At 40.6% G+C, this 23,800-nt stretch overlaps 3 protein-coding genes across 4 annotated transcripts; 1 reads left to right on the plus strand and 2 right to left on the minus strand.

The window, feature by feature from the left end:
• Positions 1–2,487: 2,487 nt before the first annotated feature.
• LOC115684232 (synaptotagmin-5) lies at positions 2,488–9,632 on the plus strand. Of its 2 annotated transcripts, none has more exons than XM_056306513.1 (13): positions 2,488–2,998; positions 3,111–3,213; positions 3,330–3,382; positions 3,479–3,599; positions 4,292–4,416; positions 4,850–4,951; positions 5,428–5,502; positions 5,589–5,668; positions 6,469–6,619; positions 6,696–6,926; positions 7,445–7,741; positions 8,072–8,185; positions 9,110–9,632. In XM_056306513.1, the coding sequence occupies exons 1-13, from the start codon at positions 2,894–2,896 to the stop codon at positions 9,254–9,256; spliced, it is 1,704 nt and encodes a 567-aa protein (XP_056162488.1). In that variant the 5' UTR covers positions 2,488–2,893; the 3' UTR covers positions 9,257–9,632. The 2 variants fall into 2 exon arrangements, with proteins under 2 accessions (XP_056162488.1, XP_056162489.1); XM_056306514.1 differs by lacking the exon at positions 2,488–2,998 and adding an exon at positions 3,015–3,033.
• A 3,016-nt stretch (positions 9,633–12,648) lies between these two features.
• LOC115684218 (uncharacterized) lies at positions 12,649–17,206 on the minus strand. The gene is made up of 6 exons (XM_056306469.1): positions 16,471–17,206; positions 15,862–15,933; positions 14,787–14,996; positions 14,597–14,673; positions 12,850–12,958; positions 12,649–12,740 (listed from the first exon to the last, which is right to left on the minus strand). Exons 1-6 carry the CDS (start codon positions 17,204–17,206, stop codon positions 12,649–12,651), a joined length of 1,296 nt encoding a protein of 431 aa, XP_056162444.1.
• Positions 17,207–19,003: 1,797 nt separating this feature from the next.
• Positions 19,004–21,788, minus strand: LOC115684217 (proline-rich receptor-like protein kinase PERK12). Its single transcript, XM_056306540.1, has 4 exons — positions 20,988–21,788; positions 20,407–20,478; positions 19,573–19,782; positions 19,004–19,410 (listed from the first exon to the last, which is right to left on the minus strand). The coding sequence occupies exons 1-4, from the start codon at positions 21,709–21,711 to the stop codon at positions 19,319–19,321; spliced, it is 1,098 nt and encodes a 365-aa protein (XP_056162515.1). The 5' UTR covers positions 21,712–21,788; the 3' UTR covers positions 19,004–19,318.
• Between the last annotated feature and the right edge of the window lie 2,012 nt (positions 21,789–23,800).

Consider the following 23,800-nt stretch of genomic DNA (forward strand, 5'->3'; position numbering starts at 1 on the left):
TGAACAAGCTTACAGGTATAATAACCTCGCAAGTAGAAAACAGACCGGATTCAATGCTAAAATATCCGAGATGCACAAAACGACTAGAATTAAAGGCCTGATCAGCAAACGGAACTAGGGCTCATGTTTCCACTACTCTTGAACACCAGATAGGGATGATCGATCACACAATTCCAATTGATGCGAAAAATTGATTACAATCAAAGGGAACAAGATCCAATCAACCATCCGCACAAGCACAACTAACGCATGCGAAATCTAAAAAGACAGAACCTACACAGAAAGAAATTTTGGTTATTACCTTGAGGCAAAGAGAGAAGAACCTCCAGAGGTCGAACGGAGAGCACCTAGGGTTTGAGTTTTTTTTGCAATCAGTATTTTTTGAAATTTTTAGGGCTCAATTGTACTTTCGCGATAAGTTTTACGACTTTCAATGCACTTATTCCTTTTGAACAATTATCGTTATCCACTTTACCTCCTTTTTTTTATCTGTCCTACTCTAACTCTCAACTCACTCTTAGACTTTTACCATACTTCTTTTCAGAGCATGGGAGTCGAAATTCACTTCTGAAACTAAATATCCCTACCTCAGTTCGCTGAGAAGGTGGGGAATCGAACTCTCTACTTATTCCTTCTCAAATAGAAAGAGTGGCCTTCTTGTTTAACCCTATTTGACGATGCATTTAAAGCTATTTATCCCAACATATATGGCACAAAGATAAAGAAGATTAAAGAAAACGACAATAGAATCTATGCTATTAACAAGAATTGACAACTTAGTTGCTTTAACTATTCTGCGGGACCCAGGATTTTTGTATTTTCAGCAATCGGACTCCTGACTATCTATCTGTTCACATTGGCCCTTTTGTCAAACACTTGGACGTACATGCCGACATGGCAAACTCTTTTACCTGAAAGCCATTCTTCAGTTTCAGTTTACTTTTTTGTGGAAAATATTTATAAGGGTTAAAGTACAGTTTTTGTCATCTAAAATTTAGCGTTTTTTCAATTTGATACTCTAACTTTTATTTTGTATAATTAAGTCCTCTAACTATCTGGATTGAAGCAATTTGGTCCTCTAACTTTTGTTTATGCAATTGAATCATCCAACTCTCTTGATTAGTTGGCAATTAACATCCATAGCAGCCGAAAAGTTTTTTTTCTCTTCCTCCGTCTTCTCTTTCCATCGACTTTTTCAAGCTTCAATCATGGGTTAGGGTTTGAGTTAGTCGCACCCCCCCTTCCGTTGATTTTGTTTGAATCTTTTTGTTCTTTTCTCTCGATCTAGATTTGGAAGCTCACTTTTCCTAATCTGATTCTAGATTTGAGAGTTTGAACTCTTCTGATTTAATTCTAGATCTGAGAGTTTAAAGCTTTTTTCTCCCGATTTAAATCCGGGAGTTTAACAATATTTTCAGGGATTCGATATTCCCATGCTCTATCTCCTATGAATGATCATCGTAGGAGTCTTAGCGTCTTGCCGAAATATAAAGATTTGATCTTCCAAAAGTTAGATCTATGTTTTTTTATCCCGTTTTGGTTGTCTCCATACGGCAATGGTGTAGAGGAAGCCGAACCTAGGAATGCACCTCAACTGGCAACACCGTAGTTATTGGAGAATGAATTTTCAGCATGTCCTCATCACTGATAATGATACAAGATCTAATGATCGGCCGCTGATTATTTTTCTTGACAGTTCCGTTTATATGAAACGAGTATGTGCTTAACCCTGCTAGTGCTATGTTGATCCTTCTTCTTTTGTTTTATTTGGTTTTGTTTTGTTGTATTCTAGCTTTACTCTACTTTGATTTGCTTTGCCACGAAAATCTATGTACTTTTCATGTATTCTTTTGAGCAATGAATACAATTTTTCTTTCGACAAAAAAAATACTCTCTCGATTAGTCCAATTAAATTCTTTAATTACCTAATGCAACTAATACCGTCAAATCAAGATTTCTTTTCATTTCTAGTTTTTCAGGTCCGTTTTCTGCTCGTCGGCTACCAAACTATCATCGCCTATTGCTATCTCTCACCGAATGATTTGATTGCAAGAACTAAAAAAGTCGGAGAACTCGTTGCACAAAATAAAACCTAGAGAATCGAATCGCACACATACGTACAGTTAGACAACCTGAGTGGATAAAACGAAAGTTAAACTGAAATCTGTACCTAATCCAATGTATACAATCTTCTTAGGTGATGATGTAAAACGAAATCTGAAAGGAAAAAAAAAGGAAACTTAAAACAGCTGCAAGCACAACGTTTATCCCTTTGAAGGCAGGCTTCGTAGATATCCACGCGTTGGGGTCCCCACACGCGAGCGAGAAATCTTACCTGGGACCTGGCAAGTGAAATCCCCACCTGTCGACTGTCGGCAACCTGGGTCCCACGTTCTGGTCCCAGGTTTATCAACGGTCAGCAGCTGGGTCCGGCACACCGTGCCTCTGGCCGACCTCAACGGCGAATCATCTGTGAATCTCGCAGGTCAAACTATTTCCCCTGGCGTCGGCAAGAGGAGACCGTGTTGCTCTCGCGTCGCTTCCAGTTGTTGGTCCCTCAGGGATTGCCGCAAACGACGAGTGTCTCCGCCCCCACACCCATCCCCATCTTCCCACATCTTCTTGATTTCAACGCCCCACCAAGAACCCAAAAGGAGTTCGAAACTTAAAACCCCACTGAGTCGTTCTGCAATCTTCTGCTGATCACGTGTTTAATGCCAGATTTGCCCAGACAACATCAATCCGACCCCAAAGCGAACTTTTTGGCAACAGTCCCTTTTTGGGTGTGGCCAACGGAGAAAGGAAGGGAGGTAAAGGGAAGTCTTTTCGCTTGGGAAGAGCCAAATCTGGGACAGTGAGGCCGTGCCTTGCTCGTTTTGGCGAATTTGGTTCAATGGGTTTCGTTCTTGGACTCGTGCTGGGGATCACTCTGGGGCTCGCTCTCATCATCGGGTTCGTGAAATCGGAGAATGCCCGATCCAAGCGTCGCTCCCAGCTCGTCAGTAGTTGCAGTTCTTTCCTGATCTGAGTGCCGTTGATTTCTTGCATATATCTTCTGATTTTTGAAGTGGGCTTGTACGTTACTTGGTTTTTTTTCTTTTTATTATCAGGCGACTGCGATTGCGGCTTTTTCCAGGATGACAGTGGAGGATACAAGGAAGATCTTGCCAGCTGAATTTTACCCTCCTTGGGTCGTCTTCTCTCAGAGGCAGAAGTTGAGTTTCTCCCTCTTAACTTTTCCTACATTTAGCTCCTTGATCATGCGCCCTTCGTATGGTCAGTGGTTTGCTTGAGTTAGGTTTACTGATTCGACCGTATCGTGCTTCTACAGTTGACCTGGCTCAATTCTCACCTGACCAAGATCTGGCCTTATGTTGATGAGGTAGCATTTCAAGGTCTCGCTGTTTATTCCCCTAAGATGTATATTTTCTTGGGCAACAGTTGTTTCTTATGAGGTGGTGGGGTTCTGCTGTTGTAGGCAGCATCTGAGCTGATAAAGGCTAGTGTTGAGCCCATTTTGGAACAATACACGCCTGTTATATTATCGTCCCTCAAGTTCTCCAAGTTTACTCTGGGTACCGTGGCTCCACAGTTTACAGGTGGGTTAATCCGACTTTCTCTTTAGAAATTGGCGTTGCATACTCTGTTTTAGTTGTGCCTTATTCGATCTGTGTGGCCTATTTACCTTTAATATGACATGCGATCAAGCAAGAATTTGTCTTATTTGAAATGAATGCTTCCGTCTTCCAGCAGCCAATTGCTCCTTATTTACAACTTTGGAACTTGCAATCCTATACTTTATCCGAAGGCATCATGCTTAACTTCGTCTTAGTCATCCAAAAACACCATAATCAAGAGTTACATATTTTTTTTCTTGATTCCTCAGCATCAAAATTCTTTTGGACAGTCTTAGAGTTGGACCATAATGTTACATACATTTGATTATGAGGCCTGACGATTTGATAGAGAAAGATGTCTTTTTGGGACAAGTTATGCATCCTATTCAATGCTCGAGATATGTTATTTTCACTTACATCTACATTGGCTTCTGCAATGATGGCGATATTGTTCCGCTTGTTGGTAATGCTATTCATAACAACGGACGAAAAACACTGTCTCATCCTCCCACTACTTATTCTCCAATAGGAAGGGGCTTCTTTGATGGTTTTTGTCTATAAGCAGATAAGATAAAGACCACTGGTGATGAGTGAAATGTAGACACAGAAATATATCTCAAATCTGTTGGTAAGAGTTGCGAATCACATATCTGATCATGGATGCTTACTTTCAGGAGTTTCAATTATTGAAGATGGGGGTGGTGGTGGTGTGACTATGGAGTTGGAGATGAATTGGGATGGAAATCCGAGCATTATACTGGACATAAACACTAGACTTGGAGTAGCACTACCTGTGCAGGTAATTTTCATGTGTTTGCTGGAAATTGTTTTTCAAGTGGTTCACTTTTAAATTTTTTTGCTGATCATGCATATTCGTAACATCCCCACCATCCTAAGAAATGTTAAGGCTTACCCTTTAGGTTCATTTCCTGAGAAATTTCCATTTGGCAGTGTTAGATCTTCTGCATTTAACAATTACAAGAAAATAGACAACTCATAACGAGTTGCTTCTTTACTATGACAAATGATTATACAGATGTTTCAATGTAAGATTTGGTTAATGATTTGGACTTCTTTTCTCATCACATCAAATATGACAAGATTATGCATATGACATGATTTATGAATGTCTAGAAGTTGCGAATTGTCTTTTTGGTGTCTTTTCGTTTGGGAGATTAAGATTCATGATTTGAGTGTTGTTGGAAAATGATCAAATTTTTTCTTTTGAGTAGGTAAAGAACATTGGATTTACTGGGGTTTTCAGGTTGATCTTTAAGCCGCTTGTGGATGAGTTTCCTTGCTTCGGAGCTGTCTGTTTTTCTCTCAGAGAAAAGGTGCAGCATCTTCCTTTTTATCCTTGTTTCTGCTGATGGTAGGATCATTGCAAGTTCACGGATCTTTTAAAACTTCATCCATCCATCTGCAGAGTTAGAGATTAAATTGGTTGAGATGAATTTTGCCAGACCAAGATAATCTAGTTTTCGTTATCCAGTAAGATAACCTGCTTCTTCTTTTTTTCTGGCCAAAATTATAATCTAGTCCAGTCTATAATCTAGTTCATCTGGACTTTGTGCTATTTTTGTCTTCTTTTGATGAGTGGTCGTGCATATTCTATTGAGTACTGCCTTGGATGTGTGCCAGTTAGTTACACAACTTCCTGCTACTAGTAAATCTCTCTCTCTCTCTCTCTCTCTCTCTCTCTCTCTCATATATGCAAGCACAAATTTAATTGTGCTATTCACATGTTGGACATTTTCCCATATGAAGGGTAATGTGCATGATCCCACTCATTCTAATCCTCAACTTGCAGAAGAAGCTGGATTTGACATTAAAAGTCGTGGGCGGAGACATATCTACAATTCCAGGAATCTCCTCTGCGATTGAGGTGAGTCAAATTGTCTCCTTTCTCATCTGTAAGTACCTCCTGAGCCATTGGGATTGGTAAAGTTATGATTGATGATGTTTTCCCAGGACACAATACGTGATGCTGTTGAAGATTCAATTACATGGCCTGTTAGGAAGGTTATTCCTATACTGCCAGGGGATTATAGGTATGTAAACACACAGAGAAGCACAGTTGAACATCTGATTAGACAAATTCTCTGCTGCCAGCACGTTGTGCTTATTTCACATTCATGTTGGAGAGAAATGCTGTGTGCAAGTAAAATGATGAGAAAAAATGGGTCATTTGCCACCTGTTATCATGCATGATGGACCAGATTAAGAAAGAGGTGAATATGGGAAATCCCAGTAAATGTGAAGCAAATTGAGATGTAGAAGAAATTTGCTGAACTACAAGTTTTGTTCATTGACTCATTTTTCTTCGTTAGAATGATGAACCTCATGAGGGCTTGCCAAGATATGAAGTGGATTTGGTGTAGGTAGAAGTGCGTTTAAATAGCAGGTAACAGAATAATCTCCTTATGAGAGGAATGGTTAGAATAGCAGTTGGGACATCGCTTACCAGCCATTGGTGATTGGATATGAGCCTCCTCATTCTTCTTTAGCTTTAATGAAGGATGGAAAAATGAAGAAGGTATTCTGGGATCAACATCGACATATCTAGGCCTAATGTCGGAAAGTCCTAATTATGATATCGCAGATGTGGATTGTACCATTTCTAGTGCTTCAAGTGGTATCTTCTTGTAGGGAGCTTGCACATGCGATCTAGGAGAAGATAGTGCTTGAAAGTGATTTGATTAAGAGGGATGCTGGATTACAACTTGTGTAGTATAGCTGTTATTGTAATTTTATTATCATCTTAATAGCATATTGGTTCTTTGGAAACGAGCTTGCAAATTCTCAATGTTTTGTCCTTATGCTAGGAGGGTTAATACTTTTTCTTGTTCAGTGACCTAGAGTTAAAGCCTGTTGGGATGTTGGAAGTGAAACTTGTTCAAGCAAAGGAGTTAACAAACAAGGACTTCGTTGGGAAATCAGATCCTTACGCTGTGTTGTATGTCAGGCCTCTTCGTGATAGAATGAAAAAGAGCAAAACAATTGTGAGTTCCTTAGCAGTTTCTTGGTCCCTGAACTCTTTAATTTTCAAAACTAACAATGGAAGAACTATTTTTTCAGAACAATGAGTTGAATCCAGTCTGGAATGAACACTTTGAATTTATAATTGAGGATGCATCCACTCAGCACTTGGTGGTAAAAATATATGATGACGAGGGATTTCAGGCGGCTGAGTTGATTGGGTGTGCTCAAGTAAAGCTAAATGACCTTGAACCAGGTAAAGTGAAGGATGTGTGGTTGAAGCTGGTCAAAGACTTGGAAATCCAAAGAGATAATAAATACAGGGGGGAGGTGAGAATACGGGTTTTTTGGTAAACTTTGCATAGTCCTTTCTATTTTCTGTAGTCTACTCTTCGAGCTTTATAGACCCACATCTAATTTTTGTCCCTTCTGCCTTTTCTACCCCCTGACCATAATATAAGGAGAAAATGGTATAGTGTAAATGAAGGAACTTCCTCTGTCTCTACAGAACCCAAATAGAATTGCATTTAGTTTGGCTGCCTGGCACACGTCTTGGTTTCTTCATTGTTGTCTCTCGAATCGGCCTGGCTGTTTTCTGAATTTCATAGTGCTGGAAAACTCGTATAGATGCCCATCCTCTCAAGCAATTTTCTAGATGTTGAAGAAATAGCAATTCCACTGGCTACAAAATCAATGTGACACTACTTGTGGGAAGTGCAGTCCATGTCATTATGACTAACTTTCATGTATTGCCATCATGACATTCCTCCTCTTTTCTATATCATGGGTTGAACATGTTTCTTGCAGAAATGAATTATATATCCCCTTCTGTTATGCTAAAAACTCAGGTGCATTTGGAGTTGCTGTACTGTCCCAACGGGATGGAGAGTGGTTTTACCAATCCGTTCAAGCGCGATGTTTCGATGACCTCTTTGGAGAGGGTTCTAAAAGGTGGAGCGAATGGTTTTGAAGTTACTGAAAATGGAAACGGTGTTATGCCGAAAAAGAGGGATGTTATTGTCAGAGGAGTACTTTCTATCACTGTGATATCCGCCGAAGATTTACCACCCACAGATCTGATGGGCAAAGCGGATCCGTATATCGTAGTGAGCATGAAAAAGTCCGGAATGAGAAATAAAACCAGGGTCAGACTTTCCTCATGCTTGCCTTTAATTGTATAAAATTCCTGTTTGTTTTTAACCTTCAATAAATACCTTTGGCTTGTCGCTTAAAAAAGTCATTTACTATTCTACTTGTATATGGAATCCCTTATTCTTTTGATGAATTGATAAGATCTGGTTCTGTGAAGAATTTATGCTTTAATCTTCATGTTCTGCCGTGTAAATACAAATAAACAGTATGACCTTCATCAAGTTAGAAAATCCAGGCCGATAGGGTAATTTCGGACATAAGATATTTTTCTTGTTTTTCTTTCTATTATTTTCAAGCTTTTAACGAGGACTCTTGCTTTTCAGGTTGTGAATGACAGTTTAAACCCTGTTTGGAATCAGACATTTGACTTTGTTGTAGAAGATGGCTTACATGATATGCTGATTATAGAAATCTGGGATCACGACACATTTGGGAAGGTAACACTGCTCTCTTTTATTGTTTTCTTTTTTATTATAAGGATCAAATTAGGGCAATTTTTTTATTTCGGAGCAACAACCAGAAAAGGAGAATTACCTGTTTAAGGACCAGCTTTCACGTGCGCTTTATTTGGTCAAAGCTTTGGATTTGCTAGCTCTTTGTCTTGTCATTTATCTAAATTTCCAGATTATATTTGACCAGGAGGAAGTACTTCACATAGATTTGATAGCGGAGGATTCTAGTTTTCAGCTTCGTATTTTCAAATTATGTTTAAAAATGGGCCATAGGGTAGATGGAGGCAATTGGAGATCTACGAATTGATACATATATATCTTCATTTGCTTCACTGTTAAACCAAACGTGATTTCTCAGTTTGTTTCATTGTTGGTGCCCCTTATCCCAAATCTGCACAGGTAATTGACGCCTTCCATTATAAGTTACTTCAAGAAGATGGGTATCCGTTCCCTTTGTCAACTTATACACGGCAAAACAATCTGCATGTGTGAAACTGTGAATTCCAAAACATTGCTGTAATAATTGGCAGATATCTTATGGCGTTTCTATTCTCCCTGCCTTGAAGAGTCTCAAAGCATTCTACCATGAAGGGAACCGAGTCATGTTTTCTGGTTTTTACGTGCTTTGGTTGGTAGATTCTTGCACGTATATGGATATTCTATATTTTGTGGACTATGTAGGTTCTATCGTTGAAAATTGATTCATATCTGGTTGTTTTCATGTTGCATTGTTCTGCTTGGGAGGTGATGTCAATTCGCTGACTGGCTGGTTCTGAGACTATGATATGCATTGTAGTTTTGATGGTGTTTGTCACTACCTAGTAGCTTTGTCAGAACAATTTCCGGTCTTAGTTCGTTGAGCGCACGGTTCGAGGCATTCACTGTTTCGTCTTCTTATCGATCTTGTAGGACTACATGGGAAGATGCATATTGACACTGACTCGAGTCATATTGGAAGGGGAATACAAAGACAGCTTCCCCCTGGACGGAGCCAAATCTGGAAAACTGAATTTGCACCTTAAGTGGATGGCACAGCCGATTTACCGGGACTCATGATAAATTTCTCCGTCCTGCCCAAGGGATCGAAAATTTTTGGCCTGTGAAGACTGGGACGATGAGCTTCCCAGATACGTTAAAGAAGAAAATAGCGGCAATCATTTAGTGGTAAGCTGATCAATAAAGGGTGTGGTTGGGGGGGCTGATGGAGCTAATGAACGGTATACTGGTGTAAATAATCTCTTTAGAAAGGACTGGTATGTTGTAGATTGCTGGGGTTTCATCGGAAATACATAGACAGTTCGGAGAAAAATAATGAGATTTTGAGACCCCATACCACGCCCGACCGTCTTTCATTTTTTTTTTTAATCTCCATTATAAGTTTGACATCGTATTGCTGTTTTATTCTGGTAACTATGCATGCCCTTTTGGGTCATTACTTTTGCCACACCTTTCATTGCAAGTTAGGAGATCCAAATCGTATACCAAAAGGTAAGAAGCTTGTGAGCCTGTGATACCATTTTCTTTCCCCTTTCCCACCAAACACTCGTGTACACACTTTTTCATTCTACTTTGAAAGTGTGTTGGATTGTGGTTCACAGGCTATGGACAATAGTCTCTTCATCATGCTGTTTTCGTCTTTCTAATGCAATTAGTATCCCGAAATTTCCCTCGTCTTGCTGTGCTGTCTCTTCCAAGAGAGCAGGGGAATAAGAGACGGGAATAATGAAACGCGACGCACCTAGCGTCTGCTGATTATTTTCGACATAAAACATTTGCTCGCTTCGGTATTTGATTGTGTCTGCGAAGTCGGTATAGACTAGCATCACAGAGAGTTCAGAAGCAGCTCTACCGGAACTCCTCGGCTCTGCAAGTAAATTCCGTATCCCCTCTCGTTAGGTAATAGTTGGCGGCCCCCTAAAGTAAAGTAGGAGGATTTATAACCCAACAAATTCCTTTCTCTTAGCAGTAGCTACCCAATTAGTACATCTCTACAGGTTATGATGTGCAAACAGATGCGCACTAATAGATGGCGCATCTTTTCGAATCTTGTACTCACGTGTCGTACATCTAGGACATCGGTATCTTTATATCGTATTACGTCACCATATGTCACATTATCGTCCATATTCATAGAGGTTGACATGGACAAGAATTGCATCTAATTCAAATTATGGGGTGTCATCTCATTCTTAGGGAAACTGTTGGTTTTTCTACGAAACATGCATAGTTAAAAATATAAACGCAACGGAAAGATATAACCACATATGTATCTCCAAAGGCGTTGTTCGTGCGTTTCAATAAAAAATCGAAAGATCATAGGGGGTTAAACGGATTACCTCTCGTAGCGTGCCCAAAACGATTTCGGTTAGGATGTTCTTTAGATCGAGCCCCACAACCGTCGGACCTCTAGTTCAGACACACCACCAATCGCACGATGAACGGAAGGAAGAACTTGTGGAGAATCACCAATAGAATTGTGCTAGCAATCTTGTGGCGATAATTCTTCGCACTCTCGATATTTCAGTCACGGCGTCGAAAGAGAGGAAACGTATTTTTCTTAACTCTCACGAACACATGACAATTGCATATGCATTTTTTTTTTCATTGTCTTGCAACTGTTGCTGATCGCGCCATTAATATGTGCGATTAGCAACAGTTGCTGATCGCGCCATTAATATGTGCGATCAGCAACAGTTGCTGATCGTGTGTGTCATGCACACGGTCAGCAACCGTTTGCTGACCGTGTGCCATGCACATTGCACACGATCAGCAACGGTTGCTGATCGTGTGTGTCATGCACACGGTCAGCAACCGTTTGTTGACCGTGTGCCATGCACATGGTCAGCACTTGCTGGCCATGTGCATGCGACAATTTATATATATATATAAATATAAACGTGTATATACAAATATAGAAGTGCATGATCAGCATATGTGTATTTTGTGAGCATCATATGCACACACGCCCATGACAAAAATTGAATTCAATTAAATCCCATTTAATTTAATTTCAGTCCAACTTAATTCGATTGCAAACATATTTGCAATATCGTCTCTTCCGTACAACGTCATCCAAAATTAGTTATGGTGTGTGACATCCATATGTTCATCACTGATCTAGTAGTAGGACTTGCACTAACACGTTAGTACTCCCAAGAGAATTGATTGTCCCGATCAACCTCTAGGTCCTACAAGCCATGATTGACATCTAGCAATATGTCATGGCTACCTAGACAGTGTGAATGTTTTAAGAACATAATGAACCTGTCAGCTTTGGTTACAGTATAATTCAATCCCTCTGCCTTACTATGTCCCGATCGAACAAAGACCATGGAATATTTGTCAAGTCACCAATTCGATCATATGCACAAATCTAATTGACATGCATTTTATACGAGACACGAACAGTTCATTCTCGGTTACAACCCCGGCCGAGGATTTTAATGCAATGTCAAGATTAGATTGCATAGGACATCATTATTGTACCTTGCGTACAACAAGGAGACAGATTCCATTTTGCGCACACGTGTAACTTCGTATGTGAACGAACTATGGCCATCAAGTACAGAGACGGATCAACGAACCAGCAATATGTGCACCTATGAACCATAGCCATTCAACACACAAGTCAACACTATGCCTCAGGTCTAAGGATTATTTACACAAGACCAGAGCATGAACGATTAGGCATTGATCACGCTAAAAGCTTCCATGTTGCTAATCGATATATGCGTGTCACGTTCAGTGAACTTGTCTGGTACAAGCACCTGTGTTCTAACTCGAGCATCACAATACCCAATGACTCGTGACTCGTCATTCTCTTAAATATCCAATACTTAACAGTGGAGCTAAGAACACACCGGTCTCAACAGGATTATTGATATCCACTCAATGATCCATCGACCGGGAACAATTTAAAGATTCAGTCTAACTGTGAACCTGTCACACATATTCTTAACGTCTCAAGAATAGGTCCAGTCACAACTGATCTTATGGAATCATTCATATATTTAAATAATTGGACAAATGAATGAATACGTCATTGTCATTAAATAAATAATGAAATTGAAAATACAACTTAAATCCCTAATATGTAACTATTACATGATGACTTTAGGGCATACATCTAACAGAAACATCATTAGAATCCTCTCACGATTCTCGATTGACATACAAGCTACATGAAGAACATAAAATGAGTGTTAGAAGAACCCTTGGATCAAGTGAATTTTACGTGAAATCAATCGGATCGGCTTAAGAATCCAACTATGGTAGCCTCACACCAACTGTGTTCATGTAAAAGAGCATATTCAGGGTATATGCATTCCACAACAGACACAAATAGCACTTGGACAATTACATAATCATCTAAAGTATATGGGGATTAGATACTACAGTTAATTTTTTTTTAACACAAGCCTCTCTGCCCCTCTCTCTCTCTCACATGATCATCTCATCATCACTTGGTTCGGGGGAGGGATGTTTCCCTCTCCTTGTTGCCTCTGCTCGTGTAGAATGCCTGCGATCACGCCTTGGTAACCTGCTCAAACACCAAACACACGCACACAATTAGTCATCGTTTGATCCTTTCTACGACCAAGATATTTTTTTTTCCTTACGGAGAAAAATGTTTGAGTTTTGGTACTAACCTAGAAAAGGGTCTAGGCCGCGGTATTTAAGCTCCCGGAACTCTTGGCAAAGTGAGCAAAGCGGGCACAGGATGTGAGCGAGCCGGTCGGTGACCAGCGTTTCTGATATCTGAAACACATTCCGAAGCCGTTTTCTGTACCGGACTCCAATGTATCAATGGCATATCACCAGGAACAAGAAGTACAGAAATGCACCCGTCAAGCAACATGTGTATACGTGCACACTGTGAAGGTCCTAAATGAGAACAATAAAATTTTTCTATGGCCCTACCTATCAGAAAAAAAAGAATAGTTTGGCATGAACTTAAGAGAGCATCATGAACTCATTGAGGGCCATGATGCATTGAACAAGAAAATGCTCTTAAGTCATAATATATGTAGCTATGAAATGACACAAAAGAAGGAAACTTTGTGGGCGTCATTGCATGATTTAAGTAGCGGATGGTGAAGCTTTTGGGCGACTTTGTGTGGAGGCACCTTTGCCATCCAAATATATATAGTTGGGACGATAAGCTTCCCAGATACGCCAATGAAGAAAACAGCGGCAATCATTTAGTGGTAAGCTGATCAATACGGAGCTAATGAATGGTATACTGGTGTACATATTCTCTTTAGAAAGGACTGGTATGTTGTAGTTTGCTGGGGTTTTGTCGGAAATACATAGACCATCTTCCATTTTTCATCCCTATCTTAAGTTGACATCATAATGTTGTTTTGTTCTGGTAACTATACCTTCCTTTGTGTCATTTTTTCTTTGCACACCCTTCATTTCAAGTTAGGAGATCCAGATTTTATACCAAAAGGTAAGAGGGTTGGGAGCCTGTGACACATTTTCTTTCCCCTTCCCACCAAAAACCCTGGGTACTTCAGTTTCATTCAACTTTGAGAGTTTGCTGGATTGTGTGGTTCACAGGCTATGGACATAGTCTCTTCTTCATTCTGTTTTCGTCCTCCCGATGCAATTAGTATCCGCGAATTTTCCCCCCTGCTTGCTCCGTCGTCTCTTCCGAAAGAGCAGGGGAAAAACGGAACCGGACGCACTGAGCACCTCCCAATTTCACCCAGCAAATTCCCTTGTCTTAGCAGTAGTTATGACGTGCAAACAGAGGCGCAGTAATTGATGGCGCATCTCTTCGAATCTTGCATTCACGTGTCGTATATCTGCGACACGATATCTTTACGTCGTATTGCGTCGGCACATGTCACCTCGTCGTCCATGTTCGTAGAGGTTTGAAACGGACAAGAATTAGATCCGACTCAAATCACGGGGCGTCATCTCATCTCCTAAGGGAACATCTTCGGAATCCTCTCATGACTCTCAATGGACATATACAAGGTATAAAGTAAAAGACAATTTCAATGCATGAGGAGCATAAATAATAGACGTTAGAAAGAACCTTCGGATCAAGTGAAAATTTCACGTGAAACCACCCGATCAATCTAAAGATCCAACTAACGATAGCCTCACACCATGCCATGTTCATATAAAAGAACGTATTCAAGGTATATGCATTCCATAAACAGACACGAACATCACTTGGACAATTAGAAAAAAATTGGTCAGATGGGGATTCTGTAATCATTCGACAACAATGGAGACCCGCTTCATGTCGCGCTCTACCACGAGAGGAACATACAACAGCTATTTTCTTTTGTTAAATTTGAAGTAGCGACGGGTCAAGAAGAAGCCCGACACAAGCCTCTCTCTCTCTCTCTCTCTCTCTCTCAAGGATCATCTCATCATCACTTGGTTCGGGGGAGGGATGTTTCCCTCTCCTTGTTGCCTCTGCTCGTGCAGAATGTCTGCGATCACGCCTTGGTAACCTGCTCAAACACCAAACACACGCACACAATTAGTCATCGTTTGATCCTTTCTACGATCAAGAAGTTTTTTCTTTTTTTCCTTGTGGAGAAAAATGATGAGTTTTGGCACTAACCTAGAAAAGGGTCTAGGCCGCGGTATTTAAGCTCCCGGAACTCCTGGCAAAGTGAGCAAAGTGGGCACAGAGTGTGGGCGATTCGGTCGGTGACCGGCGTGTCTGCTATCTGAAATGCGTCCCGAATCCTCTTCCTGTACCGGACTCCGACGTTCCAATGGCATAACACCAGGAACAAGAAGAAGTACAGAAATGCGCCCGTCAAGCAACCTGTGTATATGCACACGTTGTCAAGGTCATGAATGCGAACACCAAATTTTTTATATGGCCCCACCTATCACGAGAAGAAAAGAATAGCATGACATGAACTTTAAGAGAACATCATCAACTCATTGAAGGATATGATGCGATGATCAAGAAATTAACCTTATACGTAGCTGTGAAATGACATAAAGGAAAGAAACTTTGTTGGTGCATTGCATGATTTAAGTAGTGGAGAGACGGGAGAAGATACTGATGTACTCGGATTACGTATTAGACAAAAAAAAAATTAAACTGTTTCGAAATGTGGGAACAATATGTATAGAAGCATTAATACCACAAAAAATCTCAAATCAGTACACCGATGCTACATTTAACCCAAACTAATTTTCATGTCACAAAAAATCTCAAATTGATACACTCTTGTCACATTTATCTCAAACTAATTTTCGCATTACAAAAAAACCTAAACAAGTATATCCGTGCCACATTTATCCCAAATCAATTTCCAGATTTGTCATGAGTGTACCGATTTAAGGTAAATATTATACCAGTTTGAGATTTTTTGTGACACAAATTATTTGGGCTAAATATGACATGATATACCAGTTGCAATATATCTTAACATCTGTAATGACTTAAATAAAAAGCTATTGATGTTAGTGACAATCAATTACCATTGAACAAGTTTGAAGTATCTAAATATATCGAACCACGCATTTACCAGACACTTTGAATTTTTATAATAGTAGGTATTGAAAACCACAAAATTTCACGAATGGCTGAATAATTTCTTAATATATATTATTACAATATGTATTACATACATCATAGGTCCATCTAAATATACAACATAGGAAGAGAAACAACTTACTGGTGCTGCCGTTGTCCAATATCTCAGCAATTTGGCCGAATGTCACACATGGTGCTACTGTTGTCATTATTGCTGCAAAAGTACATGTATTCGTTTTTATGTTATTAGGCACATAATCGGAGAGTGAGAAAATATATTAAATGCTTTTGTAAGTGAATTATCGTGCAAAAATAATGTGGAAATACTTTACTAATCTAAATGCAATATGCACATAACTTTCCTAGGTGACTGTGGACAAATATTGGCATTGCTTTTTCTTTGTATTTGATCCACCTTTGCATTTTCCTGTATTTATTTGTCCGACATTGTTGTCTGACGCAAGTATAAAGTCTATGAACGAAATAGCCATTTAATTAATTTAATTAAAGTATAGTCAATTCATTTCTAGGATTTCCCTTTCCCTAGTTCTCCTATAAACTTTAAATGGATAAATGAAATTGTACACTCGGTGAGCATCACACATTATAAATCCAAGTGATCTATCTAATTGGACAATCAACGAGAGTTCTTCTTGAACAACACTATTTGAAAGAAGAGTGTCAATCTTAACTTTATCATAATTTCCGCTAAGTGAGAATGTCATCCAAAAAGTAAGAAGAGAGAATTTACCATTAGTGGGGTGTTGACAGCAATCAAAGATCCCACTCTTCCATGGAACCCCAACGAACGGAACCAGAATCACCGTCGGTCCTTCCGGCTGAAGCCTACTCGACCTAGCCACCAGAGCCAGCGGTGCAGCTGCTGCCGGCACATTATCGTTGTTATTGACTTCTGGGGCCGGCCGGAATGCCGCCTTATTATCCGCCTCGTGCGGCGGAAACATGACCCCCGGCCATGACGCCGCCTCGTGGCTATTAACTTGGGCCCCGGGCGCTCCATGTGGCCTGGTAGCTGCCGGACCAAGCCCAAACCCAGGCCCGTGTTGGCCCGTTTCTTGTTTGTTGCTAAAATTTTCAGGAGGCACGTAAGGCACAATCTCGTTGCCCGGGGCGGTTGCCACTGCCACCAGGGGCGCCGGAGGGAAAAACACCGCTTGCATGGACTCTATGTCGTCCGGGTGGTGCAGCGTCATTGGCGGCAGCGGCATTGATGGCTCCGGCTTGGCCTGGGAAGGGAGAGGAGGAGGAGGAGGAATAGTGGGTTTTGGTGATGGTAGTGGAGAAGTGGAGGTTTTCTCGTCATCGTTGCTGTTGGCGTCGCGATTTTGCGGCTGGTGGGTGGGGAGAGAATCCGGCAGCGGGGGATCGTTAGTTGCATTGGCGGGCGGTGGAGAAGAGGGATCGGCGTCCCATGAGGGCGCAGGTTCGAGTTTGGCGTTGGATGAGGTTGGTTGCAGCTTTCCCATAATGTATCGCCCTACTCACAAGAAGGAACTAGTGATTTTGCATGCACCGTTGGTGAGTAACGTTCTTGTTCGTGCTGATGTATATATTTGCGTTTCGGCAAACTCATCGATGTCCCAATTTACCAGTTAGCTAGTCTGTATTATAAAAATTTTCGTATGAAGTAGGACCCATCCAATGTTCTAGGTAACCTAGATCGATAATTACAGTGCGCTTTTTAATATTTTATTTTCCCAAAAAAAAATTGTAGTTAATCAAATTTAACTCTATCACAGGAAAGGAGACGGTGGAACTTGAGAAGAAAGATGAAAAAGAATGAAAATGGTGGAATCATGCCAGCACGAGAGCATCGATTGCAATGCATTGCATCGTGTGGAGATGTTCACAAAGAGGTACAATCACCAGAAACTTATATAATATGATTTCATGTGATGGTTTGTACCAGCTGAGGCGGTCAAGCCAAAGACGGTATCGAAAGTGTGTATCAAATGCTTGTTCGAACTTCTCAATGAAATGTATAATCATCTCATTCCAAGCCAAAGACTGTTTCTATGTTTTCAATGATCAAACCTCGGCCAAAAAAACATGTAGAACGTCTCAAAGTTGATGGAATTAACGGAGGGATTTAATTGCATCAGTTATACAAGTTTTAGGAATTGATTGCATTTTTTAAAAATTTTACTACTCAATTGTACTTGACAAATTTTATTAACTTTCGGTATACTTATCCCCATGAATATGCAGGTCATTGTAATGACAAAATATTTCTAAAAATTCTTTCATATGTTTGTAATCTTATTTATCCAGTCAATATTTCTAATCCTTGTGCAAGGAGGGTTTTGAAGGAGGAGGATTAATGTTAGGGGCACGGAGCAGAAATATGATACCTTCACTTGAGGAGATCACCAAGAGGAAGCTCAAGTCTTAGCCCGTCAACATATTCATTTAGACCCACTTTCACTCAAAAGCTTAAGTCCGTGTGCTATCGGCCAACTTGGATATATTAACTACTTTACACCATACCACTTATCTAATGTGGGACTTTCTTAACACAACTCACACGTGCACGCTTCAACAATTTCCTCCTCACATGTGAGCTAGGTGTTAGGTCTGTATCCCCTTAATTCAGATATCATTTTGTATTAACATATCTCAACTTGAATTTCCAAGTCATTTCAATGCACCCACAATTATGCTCAACAACTATCATCAACTACTAACTTGGGATTGCATCACCCATGGTCTCTATCTTGAGCCACCAGACCAACTATCCATGGTCACTTCTTGCCAGACCAACCGAGATGACAATTTCCACCCGAAACAAGCGTGGATCATAAGATTTCTTTGTTGAGATATTTACTAAACACCGGAATAGATTGAAAGCCCACCAATCTCACCATCGACTCTGATACCATTTGTTGGGAGCAAGCAGCCGAAATCTAATACCTTCACCTGACGAGATCACCAAGAGGGAGCTCAAGTTTCACTCAAAAGCTTAAGTCTGTGAGTTATGGGCCAACTTGGATATGTTAACTACTCCACACCACTCCACTTATCCAATATGGAACTTTACTAACACAACTCACAAGTGCACATTTCAACAATTAGTCACCCAACAAGTTTTTCTCTCTTAGCAGTAGCCACCCAATTAGCATATCAGTCTACATGTGATGTGAAAACAAAATTAACAATTAACTGATGGTGCATCCCTTGAAATCTTGCACTCACAGTATCATACATATTTTTTTGGTCGGAACAGTATCGCACATTATGACGTGATATCTTTACACCGTGTTAAGTCAGCGTATGTCATGTTGTCGTCCATTTTCATAGAGGTCGAAATGAACAAGAATTACATCTAATTCAAATGATGCGGTGCCATCTAATCTCGTAGGGAAACATCTTCAGAAACTCCTCACGACTCTCAATTGACATATTGAAGTTATAGATGTTAGAAGAACCCTCCCATCAAGTGAATTTTACGTGAAAGTCAACAAGATCGATCTAAAGATCCAACTTGTCACTCGGGACAATTATGTAAAGTCAATCATCTAAGATAGAGACGGGTCGAGAAGAAGCTCAACACAATCCTCTCTTTCTTTCTCACACACAGATCATCTCATCATCGCTTGGCTCGTAGGAGGGATGATTGCCGCTCCTTGTTGCCTCTGCTCGTGTAGAATACCTGCGATCACGCCTTGGTAACCTGCTCAAACACCACACAGGCACACAAACACAATTAGTCGTCCTTTGATCCTTTTTACGACCAAGAACCCAGTTTTTTCTTAGTTCATGTAGACGGAGAACTTCTCTTTTTTTGTTTGTTTTCGGACGAAATATGGGGAAGATGATGAGTTCTGATACTAACCTTGAAAAGGGTCTAGGCCACGGTATTTGAGCTCCCGGAACTCCTGGCAGAGTGAGCAAAGTGGGCACAGAACGTGGGCGAGTTGGTCGGTGACTGGCGTCTCTGCTATCTGAAACGCGTTCCGGAGCCTCCTTCTATACCGGACTCCGATGTTCCAATGGCATATCACCAGGAACAGGAAGAAGTACAGAAGTGCACCCGTCAAGCAACCTATGTATATATCCACACATAGTAAAGTTCGTTAATGCGAACACCAAATTTCTATATGGCCCCACCTATCACGAGACAAAAGGAAAAGTAGGGCATGAACTTGAGGGAGCATCATCAACTCATTGAAGACCAAGATGCATCGGTTAAGGATATATTGTAAGCCATTGTATACGTAGCTATGAAACGACACAAAACAAAACAAACTTCGGTGGATGCCATTGCATGATTGAAGTAGTGGCGAGACGGCTGAAGATACTGATGATCTCTAATAACATGTTAGACAAAGCAATCTTACCAAAAATCTAAGCTGTTTGGTAACGCATCAACAATATATTTATGGCATATTTCTTAACATCCAAAAACACACAATTAAAAAGCCACTGTCACGGCGTTTCCCACATTTCACCTATGTATGTACTATTTTCCTTTGATGTTACTAACAACCACTTACCACAGAACAAGCTCAAGTTCTAATGTATACCGCACCATGCATTCAGCTGACAGTTTGACAATTGTAGGTAGTGAAAAACATGAATCTTACTAATACCATATTGTTTCTTAATATACATATGCACACATCATAGTTGCATCCAAATATACGGCATAGAAAAAGCAACAACTTACTGGTGCTTCCATTATCCAATATCTCAGCAATCTGGCCGAATGTTACGCATGGTGCTACTGTTGTTATTATTGCTGCAAGAAATACATGTAATATTTTTTTGTGTGTTATTAGACACAAAATAGGAGTGTGGAAAAATATTTTATGTGCTTTCGTATGTAGATTATTGTGTGAAAAATAATGTCCAAATACTTTACGAATCTAAATGCAATATGCACATAAACTTTCCCAGGTCAGAGTGTGGACAAAGATTTACCATTACTTTTTCTTTGTATGGGATCCACCTTTGCACATTTTCTTGCCTCTGGTAGTCCCTCTTATACATAGAATGAAAAGTGAAGTCTTCTTGAGGGCACAAAGAAGTAAGTATAGTGTCTATTAACGAAATGATCATTTAGTTAATTAAATTAAACTATAGTCACTTTATCACTAGGATTTCTCTTTTCTAAGTGATCTATCTAATTGGACGATCAACGAGAATGCTTCTTGAACTACACCAGTCAAAAGAAGAATGTTCGTTTTGACTTTATAATAATTTCCCGCTAAGTGAAATTATTCACCAAAACATCAAAAAAGAATTTACCATTGGTGGGATGTTGATAGCAATCAAAGAGCCCACTCCTCCACGGAACCCCAACGAACGGAACCAGAATCACCTGCGGCCCTTCTGGCTGCAGCCTACTCGACCCACCCACTGGACCCACCGATGCTGCCGCCGCCGGTGCAAAATTGTTGTCATGCACCGGAACCGATCCGTTGTTTGCTGATGGTAGCGGCACCTGATGATCCACCTTCTGCGGCGGAAACATGACCGCCGGCCGTGCGGCGGCCGTGTGGCTATTGACATGGGCTCCCGGCGCTCCATATGGCCCGGTAGCTGCATTATTAGGCCCAAAGTTTCGGCCCGTTTCTTGTTTGTTGCTATTATTTTGAAGAGGCACGTAAGGCACAATCTGGTTGTCCGAGACGGTTGCAGCCACCAACGGGGGTGCTGGTGGGAAAACCACCGCTTGCATGGACTCTATGTTGTCGGGGTGGCACAGAGGCGGCGCTGATGGCTCTAGGTCGACCTGGGAAGTGAGAGAAAGTGGAGGAATTGTGGGTTTTGGCGATGGTAGTGGTGAAGTTGAGGTTTTCTCGTGGTCATCGCTGTTGGTGTTGCGAGTTTGCGGCGGGTCGGTGGTGAGAGAGTCCGGTGGCGGGGGGTCAGTAGTTGCAGAGGCGGGCGGCGGAGAAGTAGGGTCGGCGTCCCATAAGGGTGAGGGTTCGAGGTTGGTGTTGGATGCGGTTGGTTGCAGCTTTCCCATAATGTATCGCCTGTTCTTGCTTTTCACAAGAGAGGACTAATGATTTTGCATGCAACGTGGGTGAGTAATGTTCTTGCTTGTGCTGGTGTTTATATATGCAAATGTTCACAAAGAGGTGGAATCACCAGAGATTTATATATTATGATTTCATGCAGTGGTCTGTACCACGCGAGGCCGTCAAGCCAAAGACAATATCAAACGTCTGCATCAAATTCTTGTTTGAACTTCTCAAGGTGATGTATGATAATCTTATTCCAAAGCCAGGTTAAAGCTTGACTACAAGGTCTAATGAAGACAACATCAATTATCGTCGGAAACAACCTGAGAATCGATGGGCATTAGACTGTTTTTATGTTTTCAATGATCAAACCCCAGCCAAATTAAAAAAAAGCAGATCAAATTCTCTTATTTTATAGAGCACTTTGATTAGGTTTGCAGATGTTCTTATTCTTTTTCTGTCCCTTTAATTTGTCATTGATGTTTGTGTTGTTATCGGGTGACAATTTCCTAGTAATTAGAAGCATTTGTCATCATTGCTTGATTAGGTGTGAATGGTTGTGCGGATTTCACACGGAGGATGGTGAAGCTTTTGCTCAAATTTGTGTGGAGGCACCTTTGCCATCTCTTTCTAAGCCAACAATGTGTAATAGTCGAGGAGACATATTTGCGTGGTCCCGGTGAAGCGAGACCGACCGCACGGCGACCACCCTTAGATCCGGTGAGGACCACTCGAGCAGGAGAAATAAACCTCTAAAGAATACCAATTCATTTATAGTTTTCTTTAGCTAACAAGCAGAGATCTAGTATTCCAAGAAGTCCTTGTTATGCCCTCATTGCATTGCTTTTCAAACAAGTATCTAGTTTGGTTATGTTTCCATCATTTATAGATGGCCTCATGGAAAACATGGTAAACCAGACTATCATTAAGAGAATTTAGCTGCTAGATACAACCTAATTTACTATTAGCCGAAAACAAACTTTAAAGTATAAGAAAGATTGGATTACTTATTGATGTAACAACGATCACTACTATCGGTCAATGAGAAACATGAGTAGTTAAGTAGGGCTAGACCTATCTAACTTTGTGTATACCCTCGACGTAGTTATTAACAAATCATTTTCCTTTGGCAACAGTCCACGTCCAAAACACCCGAATCTCTCTCTATTTTCCAATCTTATTTTGTTTCATCCACCACAGGGCTTCGCTTGCAAGCAAACGATGGCGGGCGACCGCGAGCTCCTTCAGCATCGAGCAATGGCGATGAAAAACCAAAGCTGCTGTAACTCAAATCTCTTGAGCAGCCCATGCCACTCAGACCGATGCCACGGGCGATGGCGTGCTGCTTGGGTGGGGAGAGAGCAAAGGGTCGTCATTTCAATGCGTTCAACACCAATTGAAATTCGCACATGGCTCAAATTTAGTGGAAGGTCTAACTAAAATTGAGTAAGCTTAGACCTACACAACTTTTTGCCACTGATAAAGTGAGATTCGATTCTAGATCCAACCTTACGAGCTTCACATGCCAACAAATCGACAATAACTGTCACGGAAGGCCATTTCGTATTGCCAATGGAAACTTTTTCCATGAATAATTAAAATCATGTTAGTTGCAAGTAAATGTAATTTTTTTTTAATGTATTCGAAAAGATAAATCAAGACTTAGTAATATCAATGCAATTCCAAATTACCCAGCTTCTTGGGTTTAAGCTTTTCTCTTTATTTGTTTTTCTTTTGGGAAAAAACCCATGTTTTATTTTTCATATGTTTAAATCCTTGTCTATGTTTGGATATACTTTTTTTTTGGTCGAATGAGACAAGAAGAAGAGACAAGGAAGATACGAAGGGAGGAAATGATACGAGTTTGAGACAAGAAGAAGAGACAAACAACTTAAATCTGAAGAACTTATTCGCGCAGTGTCTTGTTTGCAGTTTTAAAACTGAGGCTCACCTTGACACATCATGGTGTCTTCTTCATAGCTGTCTCTGTTCGTTTTATAATTGTGTTGAAACCATCGAAACTTTGTCCAAATTAAAGAAAATGTAAGTCACATATCGGTTGAATGTGACTGAAAGTAACAAGAAAAGAAA

Source organism: Syzygium oleosum, unplaced genomic scaffold, assembly GCF_021117445.2.
Source record: "Syzygium oleosum isolate NSW1041296 unplaced genomic scaffold, Sole_v2.1 Sole_v2.44, whole genome shotgun sequence".
NCBI lineage: Eukaryota > Viridiplantae > Streptophyta > Magnoliopsida > Myrtales > Myrtaceae > Syzygium > Syzygium oleosum.